Here is a 16,337-nt window from a genome sequence, read left to right as displayed (position 1 = left end):
TAGTGACTAAATTAATAGATTTTCGTAAACATATTTAGTTAACGTCTAATGAAACATGTTATGTGTCATATATACTATCAGTTAATATTTCACATCATCAATCGTTGACGAAAATTGTGAGTGGAGTAACTGAATGACATATATGATTAATTCGTAATCTTTGAAAGACTACTTTGATTGAAAAAATCTTTCAAAACGAATTTGAAGAATGCCTTATTTTTTCGGGACTAATTTGACTATAAACCCGTTTTAAAGTCAACAAACTCTCATTTTTTTCCGCTGATAAACATGCTTATAAATTGTATTTTGAAATAAATGCTTAAAGATTTGATAAATATTATTAATGAAAACGTTGAATTATACTATTTTTTTTTTTGTCCATGATATCTCTTAACCCGATAATATGAACAAAGCAATCCTTTACAACCAAGAATGCACATTTATTATTCAAGGTTCTAAATCTCTTATTTTATTCATTTAATATTTTAAGAGTCAACAAACTCTAATTCTTTTTTCCGAAAAACATGGTTTTAAATTAAATTTTGAAATAAATACTTAAAGATTTCATAAAAATTATCTCTTATTTTATTCGTTTAACATTTTAAGAGTCAATAAACTCTCATTTTTTCACTGATAAACGCGCTTATAAATTGAATTTTTAAATTAATACTTAAAGACGTCATAAAAACTATCAATCAAAACATTGAATTGTAGTGTTTAATTTTTTTTAGTTGTCCACAATATTTCTTAGTCCGACAGGATGAACAAAGCAATCCTTCACCACCAACAAAGCACATTTATTATTCAAGGTTCTAAATCTTTTATTTTATACATTTAATATTTTAAGAGTAAACAAACTCTCATTTTTTTTGTCGAAAAACACGGTTATAAATTGAATTTTGAAATAAATACTTAAAGACTTCATAAAAACTATCTCTTATTTTATTCATTTAATATTTTAAAAGTCAACCAACTCTCATTTTTTCCGCTAATAAATATGCTTATAAATTGTATTTTAAAATAAATACTTCAAGATTTCATAAACATTATCAATTAAAACGTTGAATTATACTAGTTAACTTTTTAAAAAGACTTCATAAAAATTATCTCTTATCTTATTCATTTAATATTTTAAGAGTCAATAAACTCTCATTAACTAATGTCATGGATCTAAGCTTTATTTAAGGATTTGTCGTTGGTCAATAAGTTGCAGCATGCACGAGTCAGGATTTAAACCCCCTAACACTTATGTAAGATAAGTGAATGAGTAAGTTAACCACTCGATCAATATAAATTGATTAATTATAGTATTTAACTAATATACTCAACCAAAGAAAAAAACATTACTACTTTAAAAAGGAAAACAGGCATTAAATTCTAAAAATTAAAGTAAATAAAATATAACACTATTTTAAAAAGAAAAACAAGCATTAAATTCCAAAAATTAATGTAAATAAAATGAGTTATACTAAGTGTATACTAAAATCAGCTACTAAAGTCAGCTACCAGTATAAAATACATGCTGAAATACAAATACACATTGAAAATAAATTAAACCACACATATATTTATACACAAATACATTGATGATTGATTTTAGTGTACAAATAGCATTTTTGAAATAAAATATAACACTATTTTAAAAAGAAAAACAGACATTAAATTCCAAAAATTAAAGTAAATAAAATGAGTTATGCTAAGTGTACACTAAAATCAGCTACTAAAGTCAGCCACCAGTATAAAATACATGCTGAAATACAAATACACTTTAAAAATAAATTAAACCATACATATATTTATACACAAATACATTGATGGCTGATTTTAGTGGCTGATTTTGGTGCACAAATAGCATTTTTGAAATAAAATTTAACACTATAAAAAGGATGATAGAAAATTGCTACAACACCATCCCATTTTCTATTCCTTTCTTCCTTCTTCTTTCTGGTTTCATTGCTATTGAATACTCACTCTCCATACCATTCTTCAAACTTCATTCACATTTTCTCTCTTCTCTTCTCTTTTTGTGTTTCATTATCTTTCCAAAAAACCAAAATTTCCATGGCAGAAACTCTAAGCACCTCAATTTCTGCATCAATGGCATCCCTTTCATCACCAAAACAAGCTCAAGAACCTGCTATGATGAACATGAAAGTGGAAACCAACGCTGGAGCTACACCACCACTCCCACCACCACCACCACAACCAATAGCAGTAGCAACAATGGCTACAACAAGTGGGAGCTTAGAGAATAAGAAGCTGAAGAAGAAGAGAGGAAGGCCAAGGAAGTATGACTTAAATGGGATCATGGGGTTGACATGTCCTCCAAATGCAGAATCAATGACTATGACATTTGCATCAGCACCACAGTCTCATTTTGGTGAGTGTTTTGGTTGCTATTTGATAATGACATGTTTGGTTGCTGAGAAAATGCATGATCTTTTTCTATTATAACAAAACACCCACAAAATTATGTTCCTTTTTTGAAACAATTTTGTTGAGAGAAATAATGTGATAGTGATTGAGACTTCCCTCTTTGAACTAATAATGAGTGGTTTTTGAAATCCTTTTTTGAAGCTTGCAAAATTGGTTCTTTTTGTTTGCTGAAGGGAAAAAATGCAGGAGTATCTGTTGTTACTGCATGGATGCTAAATTATTTCTGTTATTATTTCTTGAATCATTTGTTTTGTTGGATAAAGAAAAATTGTGCATTTCTTAAGTTGGTGCTCATGATTGATGAAAAAGACATGAACTTTACTCTTTTTGGAAAATAATCTAAAGTTGGCAGTTTGTATATACATTTTCTTGAATTTCATTGTTAGAAATGTGTATATGTGTGTGTGTGTTACTCTGTTTCAAATTTTGGTTGTGAAATTTTTAGTTGAATTGATATATGGTACTTTCTTGTATATAGCACATACATATGTATTGATCATTTTTTTTCTCTCTCTGTAATCTGTGAAGGTGAGGTTGCAAATTTGGATGGTGCATGCTTTACACCACATGTGGTGAATCTTCATGCTGGAGAGGTAATGTATAAAATCTCAGTACTATTATGCTACATTTCTTGAACAAATTTAAAGTATCTGTCATTTTGTAATCTAGATAGAGATCATACTTTGATGCTTTGCAGGATGTTGCTGAAAAGATCATGTTATTCGTCGAAAAGTATCCAGGAGGAATTTGTGTTCTTTCTGCCACTGGAGCAATCTCTAGTGTTACCTTAGACCGTTTTGGTTCTTCTGGTGGTTTGTGGACTTATGAGGTATGAATGATCTGTTTGATAAAAGCTCTTTTAATGCAATTTAACTTTCGTCAGTATTTCATATTTTATTCATTTAATATTTTAAAAGTTAACAAATTTATTTTTTCTGTTGATAAATGCGCCTAACGATTGTAGACTTGTTTTCTGCTGTTGTAAACTTTTTTCTATGTTACATAAGTGTTTAGTACAAATGCAATTGTTATGGTAATTAATCTTCCAGATTTTTCAATAATTTTAGACTATTTTTTTAACATTCATCAATATCTCTTATCTTATTCATTTAATATTTTAAAAGTCAAACAAATTTAATCTTTTTTTCTGCCAATAAACGCGCCTTAAGATTGTAGACTTGTTTTCTCCTGTTGTGAAACTTTTTCCTATGTGACATAAGTGTTTGGTACAAATGCAATTACTATGGTAATTAATCTTCTAGATTCTTCAATAATTTTTTACCCTTTTTTAAACTTTCTTCAGTATCTCTTATCTTATTCATTTAACATTTTAAAAGTCAACAAATTCAATCATTTTTTCCACCGATAAACGCGCCTAAAAATTTTAGACTTTTTCTGCTATTGGGAATTTTTTTGTGTGACGTAAGTGTTGGTACAAATGCAATTACTATAGTAATTGATCTTCTAGATTCTTCAATAATTTTAGGCTTTTTTTTAAACTTTCATCGGTATCTCTTATCTTATTCATTTAACATTTTAAAAGTCAAGAAATTCAATTTTTCTCCGCCGATAAGCGCGCCTAAAGATTGTAGACTTGTTTTCTACTGTTGAGAACTTTTTCCTGTGTGACATAAGTGTTTGGTATAATTGCAATTGCGATGGTAATTGATCTTTTAAATTCTTCAATAATTTTAGGCCAATTTTTTTTTTAAACTTTTATTGGTATCTCTTGTCTTATTCACTTAACATTTTAAAAGTCAATAAATCCAATCTTTTTTTTTCGCCTATAAACGCACCTAAAAATTGCACCGTCAAATAAATACTTAAAGACAACATAAAAAAAGGCAAATTAAAATGTTGTACGGTAGTGTTTAACTAATACACTCAAACACAGAAAAAAAATACTACTACTTTGGTCACCATCTTTTAGAATAGTTGTAAATAAACTCAACCACTATCGTAATTCAGTCATAATTATGACTAAATGATGGGATCCAAATAAAAAATTATATTATTACTAGTGCCACAAATATAATTCTCTAAGACTACATTTGGTTGATGTATGGATTGAGACAGAGACATAAAAACATAGACACTGAAGACATAAACATAATGAGACACAATTTTTTCAATTTGTATGGTAACTACATACACAAACAGAATAATAAAATGTAAATGTCAATATTGTCCTCACTATTATGACAACTTCTTCTCTACCACTACCAGTACCACTTTTCTACCACCATTTATAACTCTTAAACTAATAAACAAATTCAATTAGACAAAATATCATCATCAGATCTAACAAATATTAATTAAAATTTAAATAAATAAAAATAAATAAACAATTAAAAAACCAAAGAACCCAAATGCAATAAACATAGTGGAAATAGATCTGGAGATAGAAAAAGGTGATTGCATGGAAGAGAGGCAGATTCAGAGAAAGAGAGGGAGAAAAATAGATCTAAAAGCTAGCAACGCCAAAAATGATGATAATCACGACTTGAAGCAGAGACAATGGTGGATTTGGAAACAAGGGCAGACGCAATGGTGAATAGCAATGACGATGACAATGGCTGCGACAGAGAATCTTAATTTGGAAGAAGGAGAGATGGAGAAGATGAGGCTCTGAAAATGAGGAACTGGAGGGAATGAAATAGGAGGAAAGACAGGGGAGAAGGGGAGGAAAGAAGAGTAGGAGAAGAGGAAGAAGAAGAGAGGAGGGTGGCATCGTAATGTGTGACGGAGGGCAACAGTGGGTAAGGCAGATGAGGGAAGGAAGATGGAGGAGAAAGGAGGAAGAAGGAAGGTGACGGTGGAATAGATCAGAAAAAGGGAAAGGTGAGAAGGAATAAGAAGATTAGGGTTAAGGTTACCACAACGATAAAATTAGAATTTAATAAAAAATAAAGGGACAAAAGTAAAAAATTTTGTGTCTTAAGAGTTATGTCTCAGTGTCTCAGAATAAAGGAGAAACACTAAAGACATGTATTTTGTGTGCACTTGGGCTGTGTTTGGTTCATATCTTAAAATTATGAAGACATAGACATAAATACACAAGAGTACATAGATACAAAAAGACATTAGTTTTGCATTCTATTTGATAATTAAGATATGGACAGAACACACAATTCACAATTCTACTAAAAGGTTAATTCATTCCTGTATCACCACCATCACCACTTATGCCTTTTCACTCTCCTTCAAAATCATCACAATTTACCATGGCATCACCATCTTCAAAACCAACACAGATTTTTTTTTTTTTGGTAATTTTTTATCCAAAACAAAATCAACCCCATAAGCATCAAAACTAACCCAAAATTGCTAAAAATCAGCATAATACACAAATCTCCATAAATCCAAACAAAGAATGAGCTATCACCCCATCCACGACAAGGAACACCACAAATAAAATTCAATTCAAAATTTGATATTTAGAAAATAAACAAAAGTCCTTTAATATCATCCTAATTGAATAATACAAATAGATTCAAAATTTTTATTTAAAAAAATTGAAATAAATACAAATTGAATCTGAGGTAGAACAAGCAACAAAGTAGATGAAACAAAAGAAAGAGATAAAGAAAAATGAAAAGAAGATGAAAATGAGGAAAGGTGGAAGGAGGATGGGGCCAGCGAAAAAATATCATATCTATAATGAGATCTGTGATTGCTTCCGCTGTAGATCTGTAGCCCGCTGCCAAAGAGAGGAAGAACAAGCTGCGAACGGCGGAGAGAGCGTCTTCATCGTTACGGCAGTCGCTGTTGATGCTTATCGAAGGGTGAGGCAAAGAGACCTTCTTCTTTGCTGTGACACCGCCTGCAAGGAGAAGACAGAAGATGAACAGCCCCGTCAGAGAGAGGATGGAAGCGACGCCGTCGAAGCCCAAATCGGGCAACAGCAATGGGCAGAGAGTATGGAGGCTACAGAGAGAGGAAATGAAGAATGGTTGAAGAAAAAAAATTAGGTTGAAGAGATAAAATGGTAAAAATTTCAGTGTCTCAAACTAAAAATTAGTGTCTCAACTAATTGAAAGGACACAAAATACATATTTTTTTTGTGAGTATCTCTGTGTTACTGTGTCTCTCTTAGTTTTGTGTTTCACGTACCAAACAAAGAACACGTCCTACTGTGTTTCTGTCTTTGACATACACAGACATCAACCAAACGGTGCCTTGTGTACCACCGTGTCCATCGAAAATTTGTGTCTTCTGAACTAAATGACAGATATATACCACCGTGTCTGTGTTTTGATAGACATGTATCACAAAATAAACGCTGCATAAAGGTATTGTAGAAAGATAGACACAGAGAGAGATAAGAACAATTTCTTATTTTAATTTGGGAGCATTTTTCATATAAATTATTACTCACTCTTCTATGAATTTGCTATGAATGAAGAATAAAAGAATGAGAAAGAGTCAAATAATTTTTACTAGTTTTCAAAAGTTAACTTCAAATAAATACTTAAAGACTTCACAAAATCAGCCAATTAAAACATTGTATTATAATGTTTCACTAATACACTAAAACATAGAAAAAACACTACTACTATAGTTAACATCTTTTAGAATACTTGTAAATAAGCTGGTTGTTATTCAATTTCTATCATAATTTTCAGTCATAATTATGATTAAATGATGGGTTTCAAATCAAATATGACATTATTACTAGTGCCACAAATATAATGCCACTAAATATCTTATAGAAAGAAAGACAAAGAGAGAGATTAGAACAATTTTTTATTTTGATTTCGGAGCATTTTTAATTCGAATTATTTGTCACACTTCTATGAATTTTCTACGAATGAAGAATAAAAGATTGAGAAGGAATCAAATAATTTTTACTAATTTTCAAATGTTAAATTCGCCTAAAAATGTATATTGTGATACTATTTGTATTAGGAATAAATGGTCCATGTATGTTCATTAGTTAGAATTCAAAAATTTTTGGTCTTATCTTATTCATTTCACATTTTAAAAGTCAATAAATTCAATTTTTTTCGCTGATAAATGCGCCAAAAAAATTAAACCTTTAAGTAAATACTTAAAGACTTCATAAAAACTACCAATTAAAACGTCGTATTGTAGTATTTCACTGATACACTCAAACACAAAAAAATACAACTACTTTAGTTAACATCTTTCAGAATAATTGTAAATAAGCTCCTTATTATTCAATCTCTATAATAATTTTCTGTCATAATTATGGTTAAATGATGGATTCCAAATCAAATATCACATTATTACTACTACCACAAAAATAATGTCACTAAATATCTTACAGAAAGAGAGACATAGAAAGATTAGATCAATTTCTTATTTTTGATTTTGGAGCACTTTTTATTTGAATTATTACTCAGTCTTTTATGAATTAGCTATGAAAGGAAGAATAAAAGATTGAGAACGAATAAAATAGTTTTTACTAGTTTTCCAAAGTTAAATTCGCTTAAAAAAATTATATTGTAGTGCTATCTTGTATCAGGAACAAATGGTCAATGTATGTTCATTATTTAGAATTCAAAATTTCTGGTCCTATCTTATTCATTTAACATTTTAAAAGTTAACGAATTCAATCTTTTGTTTTCTACCGATAAACGTACCTAAAGATTGTAGACTTATTTTTTGCTGTTGTGAACTTTTTCCTTTGTGACATAAGTAATTGGTACAAATGCAATTACTATGGTAATTAATCTTCTAGATTCTTCAATAATTTTAGACATTTTTTTTAACTTTCATCAGTATCTCATCTTATTCATTTAACATTTTAAAATTTCACAAATTTATTCTTTTTTCTGTCAATAAATGTGTCTAAAGATTGTAGACTTGTTTTCTACTTTTGTGAAGTTTTTCCTGTGTAACATAAGTGTTTGGTACAAATACAATTGCTATGGTAATTAATCTTCTAGATTCTTCAATAATTTTAGACCTTTTTTTTTTAACTTTCATCAGTATTTCTTATCTTATTCATTTACCATTTTAAAAGTTAACAAATTCAATCTTTTTTTTTCCACTGATAAACGCGCCTAAAGATTGTAGACTTGTTTTCTGCTGTTGTGAACTTTTCGTGTGTGACATAAGTGTCTGGTACAAATGTAATTTCTACGGTAATTGATCTTCTAGATTCTTCAATAATTTTAGGCCAATTTTTTTTTTTTTTTACTTTCATCGGTATCACATGTCATATTCATTTAAAATTTTACAAGTCAACAAATCCATTTTTTTTCCGCCTATAAACGCACCTAAAAATTGCACCATCAAATAAATACTTAAAAACATCACAGAAATAGCCCATTAAAATGTTGTATTGTACTGTTTAACTAATACACTTAAACACAAAAAAAACACTACTACTTTGGTCAACATCTTTTACAATAGTTGTAAATTAATTCAACTGCTATCATAATTTTTAGTAATAATTATGATTAAATGATGAGTTCCAAATCAAACATGACATTGTTACTATTGCCACAAATATAATTCTCTAAAGGTCTTATAAAAAGATAGACATAAAGAGAGACAAGAAGAATTTCTTATTTTAATTTTGGAACCCTTTTCATCTGAATTATTACTCACTCTTCTAAAAATATGCTATGAATGAAGAATAAGAGAATGAGAAAGAGTCAAATGATTTTTACTAGTTTTCCAAAGTTAAATTCGCCTAAAAAAATTATATTGTAGTACTATTTGTATCAGGAACAAATGCTCAATGTATGTTCATTATTTAGAATTCAAAATTTCTGGTCCTATCTTATTCATTTAATATTATAAAAGTCAACGAATTCAATCTTTTGTTTTCTGCCGATAAACGCGCCTAAAGATTGTAGAGTTGTTTTCTGCTGTTGTGAACTTTTTCCTGTGTGACATAAGTATGTGGTACAAATGCAATTACTATTGTAATTAATCTTCTAGATTCTTCAATAATTTTAGACATTTTCTTTAACTTTCATCAGTATCTCATATCTTATTCATTTAACATTTTAAAATTTCACAAATTTATTCTTTTTTCTATCAATAAATGTGTCTAAAGATTGTAGAATTGTTTTCTGCTTTTGTGAACTTTTTTCCTGTGTAACATAAGTGTTTGGTGCAAATACAATGGCTATGGTAATTAATCTTCTAAATTCTTCAATAATTTTAGACCTTTTTTAACTTTCATCTGTATCTCTTATCTTATTCATTTACCATTTTAAAAGTCAACAAATTCAACCTTTTTTCCGCTTATAAACGCGCCTAAAGATTGTAGGTTTATTTTCTACTGTTGTGAACTTTTCGTGTGTGACATAAGTGTTTGGTACAAATACAATTGCTATGGTAGTTGATCTTCTAGATTCTTCAATAATTTTACAAACAGCCAATAATTCTTAAAGACATCATAGAAACAGCCAATTAAAATATTGTACTGTACTGTTTAACTAATACACTCAAACACAGAAAAAAAATACTACTACTTTGGTCAACATCTTTTAGAATAGTTGTAAATTAACTCAACCGCTATCATAATTTTCAGTAATAATTATGATTAAATGATGAGTTCCAAATCAAATATGACATTGTTACTACTGCCACAAATATAATTCTCTAAAGGTCTTATAGAAAGATAGACATAAAGAGAGATAAGAAGAATTTATTATTTTAATTTTTGAACCCTTTTCATCTGAATTATTACTCACTCTTCTAAAAATCTGCTAAGAATGAAGAATAAGAGAATGAGAAAGAGTCAAATGATTTTTACTAGTTTTCCAAAGTTAAATTCGCCCAAAAAAATTATATTGTGGTGCTATTTATATCAGGAACAAATGGTCAATATATGTTCATTATTTAGAATTTAAAATTTTTGGTCCTATCTTATTCATTTAACATTTTAAAAGTCAACGAATTCAATCTTTTATTTTTTGCCGATAAACGTGCCTAAAGATTGTAGACTTGTTTCCTGCTGTTGTGAACTTTTTCCTATGTGACATAAGTGTTTGGTACAAATGCAATTGTTATGGTAATTAATCTTCTAGATTCTTTAATAATTTTAGACATTTTTTAACTTTTATCAATATCTCATATCTTATTCATTTTATATTTTAAAATTCCACAAATTTATTCTTTTTTTTGTCAATAAATGTGTCTAAAGATTGTAGACTTGTTTTATGCTTTTGTGAACTTTTTCCTGTGTAACATAAGTGTTTGGTACAAATACAATGGCTATGGTAATTAATCTTCTAGATTCTTCAATAATTTTATACCTTTTTTTTTTAACTTTCATCAGTATCTCTTATCTTATTCATTTACCATTTTAAATGTCAACAAATTCAATCTTTTTTTCCCGCTAATAAATGCACCTAATGTGAACTTTTCGTGTGTGACATAAGTGTTTGGTATAAATGCAATTGCTACGGTAATTGATCTTTTAGATTCTTCAATAATTTTAGGCCAATTTTTTTTTTTTTTTACTTTCATCGATATCTCTTGTCTTATTCATTTAAAATTTTACAAGTCAATAAATCCAAATTTTCCCCTATAAATATGCCTAAAAATTGCACCATCAAATAAATATTTAAAGACATCACAGAAACAGCCAATTAAAATGTTGTACTGCTTAACTAATACACTCAAACACAGAAAAAAATACTACTACTTTGGTCAACATCTTTTAGAGTAGTTGTAAATTAACTCAACCGCTATCATAATTTTCAATAATAATTATGATTAAATGATGAGTTTCATATCAAATATGACATTGTTACTACTGTCATAAATATAATTCTCTAAAGGTCTTATAGAAAGATAGACATAAAGAGAGACATCAGAAGAATTTCTTATTTTAATTTTAGAGCACTTTTTATCTGAATTATTACTCACTCTTCTAAAAATCTGCTATGAATGAAGAATAAGAGAATGAGAAAAAGTCATAATTTTTACTAGTTTTCAAAAGATAACTTTGCCTAAAAAAAATTATATTGTAGTGCTTTTTGTATCAGAAATAAATGGTCAACATATGTTCATTATTTAGAGATCAGTACTTAGAATTCAGGATTCCTAGTAATATCTTATTCATTTAACATTTAAAAGTCAACAAATTTTATATTTTTTCCACCAATAAATACGTCTGAAAATTGAACCTTTAAATAAATACTTAAAGAGTTCACAGAAACTGCCAATTAAAACATTGTATTGTAGTGTTTAACTAATACACTCAAACACAGAAAAAACACTACTACTATAATTAACATCTTTTAGAATACTTGTAAATAAGTTCCTTGCTATTCAATCTCTATCATAACTTTTAGTCATAATTATGGTTAAATGATGGGTTCCAAATCAAATATGACATTTTTACTAGTGCCACAAATATAATGCCACTAAATATCTTATAGAAAGAGAGACATAGACATAGAGTAGAACAATTTCTTATTTTGATTTTGGAGCACTTTTCATCCAAATTATTACTTTCTCTTCTATGTATTTACTATGAATGAAGAATAAAAGATTGAGAAGGAATCAAATAATTTTTATTAGTTTTCAAAAGCTAAATTCACCTAAAAAAAATTATATTGTACTGCTATTTATATCAGGAACAAATGGTCAATGTATGTTTATTATTTAGAATTCAAAATTTTTGGTCCTATCTTATTCATTTAACATTTTAAAAGTTAAAAAATTCAATCTTTTGTTTTCTACTGATAAACACGTTTAAAGATTGTAGACTTATTTTCTATTATTGTGAACTTTTTTCCCGTGTGACATAAATGTTTGGTATAAATGTAATAGCTATGGTAATTAATCTTCTAGATTCTTCAATAATTTTATACGCTTTTTTTAACTTTCATCGATATCTCATATCTTATTCATTTAACATTTTAAAATTCCACAAATTCATTCTTTTTTCTGTCGATAAACGCGCCTAAAGATCGTAAACATATTTTCTACTTTTGTAAACTTTTTCCTATGTGACATAAGTGGTACAAATGCATTGTAATGGTAATTAATCTGCTATATTCTTCAATAATTTTATACCTTTTTTAAGTTTCATCAGTATCTCTTATATTTTATTCAAAATTTCTGCTTATATTTTATTCATTTAACATTTTAAAAGTCAACAAATTCAATCTTTTGTTTTCTGCCGATAAATGCTCCTAAAGATGGTAGACTTGTTTTCTGGTATTGTGAACTTTTTCCTGTGTGACATAAGTTTTTGGTACAAATGCAATTGCTATGGTAATTAATCTTCTAGATTCTTCAATAATTTTATATATTTTTCTAACTTTCATCAGTATCTCATATATTATTCATTTAACATTTTAAAATTTCACAAATTCATTCTTTTTCTATCGATAAACCACGCCTAAAGATTGTAGACTTGTTTTCTGCTTTTGTGAACTTTTTCTTGTACGTGTGACATATATAAGTGGTTGGTACAAATGCAATGACTTTGGTAATTAATCTTCTAAATTCTTCAATAATTTTGGACTTTTTTTTAACTTTTATCGATATCTCTTATCTTATTCATTTACCATTTTAAAAGTCAACAAATTTAAGCGTTTTTTTTTTCTGATAAACACGCTTAAAGATTGTAGACTTGTTTTCTGCTGTTGTGAATTTTCTTGTATGACATAAGTATTTTGTACAAATACAATTGCTATGGTAATTGATCTTCTAGATTCTTCAATAATTTAGGTCAATTTTTTTTTACTTTCATTGATATCTGTGATCTTATTCATTTAACATTTTAAAAGTCAATAAATCCAATCTTTTTTTTGCCTATAAACGCGCCTAAAAATTGCACCGTCAAATAAATACTTAAAGACATCATAAAAACGGCCAATTAAAATATTGTACTGTAGTGTTTAACTAATACACTCAAACACAGAAAAAACATTACTACTTTAGTCAACATCTTTTAGAATAGTTATAAATAAATTCAACCGCTCTCATAATTTTCAGTCATAATTATGATTAAATGATGGGTTCCAAATCAAATATCACATTATTACTAGTGCCACAAATATAATGCCACTAAACGTATTACAGATAGAGAGCCATAGAGAGAGATTAGAACAATTTTTTATTTTGATTTTGGAGCATTTCTCATCCAAATTATTACTCACTTCTCTATGAATCTGCTATGAATGAAGAATAAAAGATTGAGAATGTCAAATGATTTTTACTAGTTCTAAAAAATCAAATGGTTAATGTAAGTTTATTATTTAAAATTCAGGATTTCTTATCTTATCTTATTCATTTATATCTTCATTTAACTTTATCAGGGTCGATATGAGATTTTACGTTTATCTGGATCATACACAATCGTAGAGAATTGTGGCATGAGAAGTAGGACTGGTGGACTGAGTATCATGCTAGTCAATCCTAACGGCCATGTTTTTGGCGGCGGCATTGCTGGTGTGTTAACTGCTGCTAGCCCCGTTCAAGTATGATACTTTCTTTAATGTGTTATTTATCTTCTAAGCTGTAAAACCAAGCTCTTTGAATCTCTTTAGTAGTTCAAATAAAAAAAAATTAAAATACTATTTGTATATTAAAATCAGTTACTAATACATGTGTAGTTTAATTTATTTTCAATATGTATTTATATTCCAACATGTATTTCATACTAGTGGCTGAATTTGATGACTGATTTTGGTATACACGTAGCATAGTCGAAAAAAAATTAACTCTTAATAACTTGATTCTAGGCATAGTTTTATGGTAGAACGGTGTCTGATCTCTGTAGCCGACCCTATTTTTCATAAGACTATTAATGTCCTATATCTTTTTTCGCCACTATAAAGAGTTATTTTTTGTTCATTTAACTTGTATTTGAAATTAACTTTAGCAATGGTTTTTAGCTTGTACTAGGGAGCTTCAGGACACATGTTAGCAAAACCCCTAGAAGGAAGCGCGGCGGCCATGAACACACTACGAGTCAGCTTGTAGTGGCTGCGCCGATTGCAGGCGATCTAGAGACACCGATAGAGGCAAGGCCTATCTCACAAGCAAATCCTAATTAATGGTGAGAATTTTCTGATACTTAATTCATCTCAAGAGTTTGCTACTACTACACTTAGAATGGTTCTTTAAGAGTTTTTAGCTCAGAAAATATCTCCAAATATCAACATAACAATGTTTGATGAATAGAAAAAAAAAGTTAATTGCTTATTTTTTGGTCTAATAATAATATTTTATTTTCGGGCTAATCGATAAATTCTTCGAACAAGACTAGTGCATGGATTTCGATCCTCTCATGGTTTATTTTAAATATGAGAGGATCGTTATCCGTAAAAACATTTAGTATTAAATGATTTAAAGTAAAGTTTGGTCATTAATCTTTTCAATATTTGATCAGATTTTTTCTTTCTTTCTTGTGTTTGTAGGTGATTATTGAGGCCTCTACTTATGATTTTATAGTATTTGTTGGAAACTTCAAAGGTTTTCTTGAGTTGGAAGTTAGGGTGATGATAATGAAATATTGTAAGCTATTTTGGGATTGTTTCAGTTTATGGGTGATAACAAAAAATTAGAAACTAAATTTGTTATATTTTTATATTTGCATGTGTTATTTTATATTTTTTAATGTGTATTTTGTATTTTAACTAATTATGGATTAAATTGTTAGTATTGTTTTTTTTTTCTCTTCAAATATAATATTTTGCGTTTTGGGTCGTTTTTTTTTATTTGGGTCAAAAAATATATTTGTTTCAATATTGATATTTTTTTTTTAATGAAAGATGTTTTCTTTGGGTCTTTAAATGAAAGCTCTTGAATAATTCTTAAATATCACAATAAGAATGATTGAAGTGCTTAGCCCATTGGACCTCTTTAACACATGAAAAATATAATTTTACTATCTATCATTTTCAGGCCTAGACAAAATTCTTAAGACTGATAAGTGATAGCTACAAACAAAAAAATAAAATAATTAAAAAAAAAGAGCAATAGCTATATAATTATTATGTATTTTTTTATTAGCTTAAATTTTTTAGTCAAATAATTTTATAATATGAAAAAAAAAATCTGTAACACAAGGAGAGTTAAAAAACCTATAAAATTTACGTAAATCTAAATAAAAGGCTCTTGTGTAAAAAAATTTAAGATAAAGTGTGCTTTATTATTTCTATTCAACTTTATTCTTAATTTTAAAATAAATTTTAATTTTATCCATATTATTATCTTTTTAACAATTAGTGAACAAATTATTTTCTAATTTTACTCCAAAATAATCATCGCTATCATCTGTCCAGTCTCCAAAATAACCCTTTTATTATTAGCCATATTTTTGGATCAATATAATAAATAGTTGAAGAAAAAAAAGAAAGAAATGAAGTATTATTATGAAATTTTAAAAATATTAGTATTTAGTATTTACTATGTATACTTGTATAGTGGGTGCATTCCCACTAGGCAACTTTAACTACAAAGTTCAAATAATTGAACATTACATCATACATTATATCATAGGAAAATTTTTAAATATATTTAAAATATCAATTAATATATATTTATAATCGTTAATTTCAATTAATATATATTATATATATTTTTTATAATTAAAATTAATGACTGAAACTACTAAAATATTGATGTTTCAGATTAGCTTAAAATTCTTCCTATATCATAACTATACACAGAGGATCATGCAGTTTTCTTTCTTTCATCAAAACTCAAGATTAAAAAAATATATTGAAACATAAATAATGAATATATACATACATACAGTTATATATTGTGCCATTGATTATTATTATATTAAGATGAATGATTCCACTTAAAAGAAATAATAGTCTATAGAGTAAAGAAATGGGAATCTCCTATGAATCTCTGCACTTTTGAAAAAAAAAAAAAGTTAAAATATTGAACTTCATCCAAACAGCAGTAATTATGTAGTGACAGTTGTTTGGCTTTTTTTTTTA

General features: G+C 28.0%; 1 protein-coding gene across 1 annotated transcript; it reads left to right on the top strand.

The window, feature by feature from the left end:
• The first annotated feature begins 1,928 nt into the window (after positions 1-1,928).
• On the top strand, positions 1,929-15,058 carry LOC107626418 (AT-hook motif nuclear-localized protein 10-like). Its single transcript, XM_016329298.3, has 6 exons — positions 1,929-2,380; positions 2,965-3,029; positions 3,134-3,265; positions 13,698-13,859; positions 14,277-14,440; positions 14,802-15,058. Exons 1-5 carry the CDS (start codon positions 2,062-2,064, stop codon positions 14,436-14,438), a joined length of 840 nt encoding a protein of 279 aa, XP_016184784.1. The 5' UTR covers positions 1,929-2,061; the 3' UTR covers positions 14,439-14,440; positions 14,802-15,058.
• The last annotated feature ends 1,279 nt before the right edge of the window (positions 15,059-16,337 follow it).

The sequence above is a fragment of the Arachis ipaensis genome, chromosome B2, assembly GCF_059453495.1.
Source record: "Arachis ipaensis isolate K30076 ecotype BB chromosome B2, ASM5945349v1, whole genome shotgun sequence".
Taxonomy (NCBI): domain Eukaryota; kingdom Viridiplantae; phylum Streptophyta; class Magnoliopsida; order Fabales; family Fabaceae; genus Arachis; species Arachis ipaensis.
The sequence above is the reverse complement of the archived record's forward strand: the minus strand, read 5'-3'. Positions and strand labels throughout refer to the sequence as shown.

What these genes read in the sequence shown, in the direction of transcription:
- LOC107626418 (XM_016329298.3), top strand. Translation starts at nt 2,062, where the DNA reads ATGGCAGAAACTCTAAGCACCTCAATTTCTGCATCAATGGCATCCCTT. An exon ending in AGCACCACAGTCTCATTTTG is followed by an intron (nt 2,381 to 2,964) that starts GTGAGTGTTTTG and finishes TAATCTGTGAAG; the next exon opens with GTGAGGTTGCAAATTTGGAT. An exon ending in GTGGTTTGTGGACTTATGAG is followed by an intron (nt 3,266 to 13,697) that starts GTATGAATGATC and finishes TAACTTTATCAG; the next exon opens with GGTCGATATGAGATTTTACG.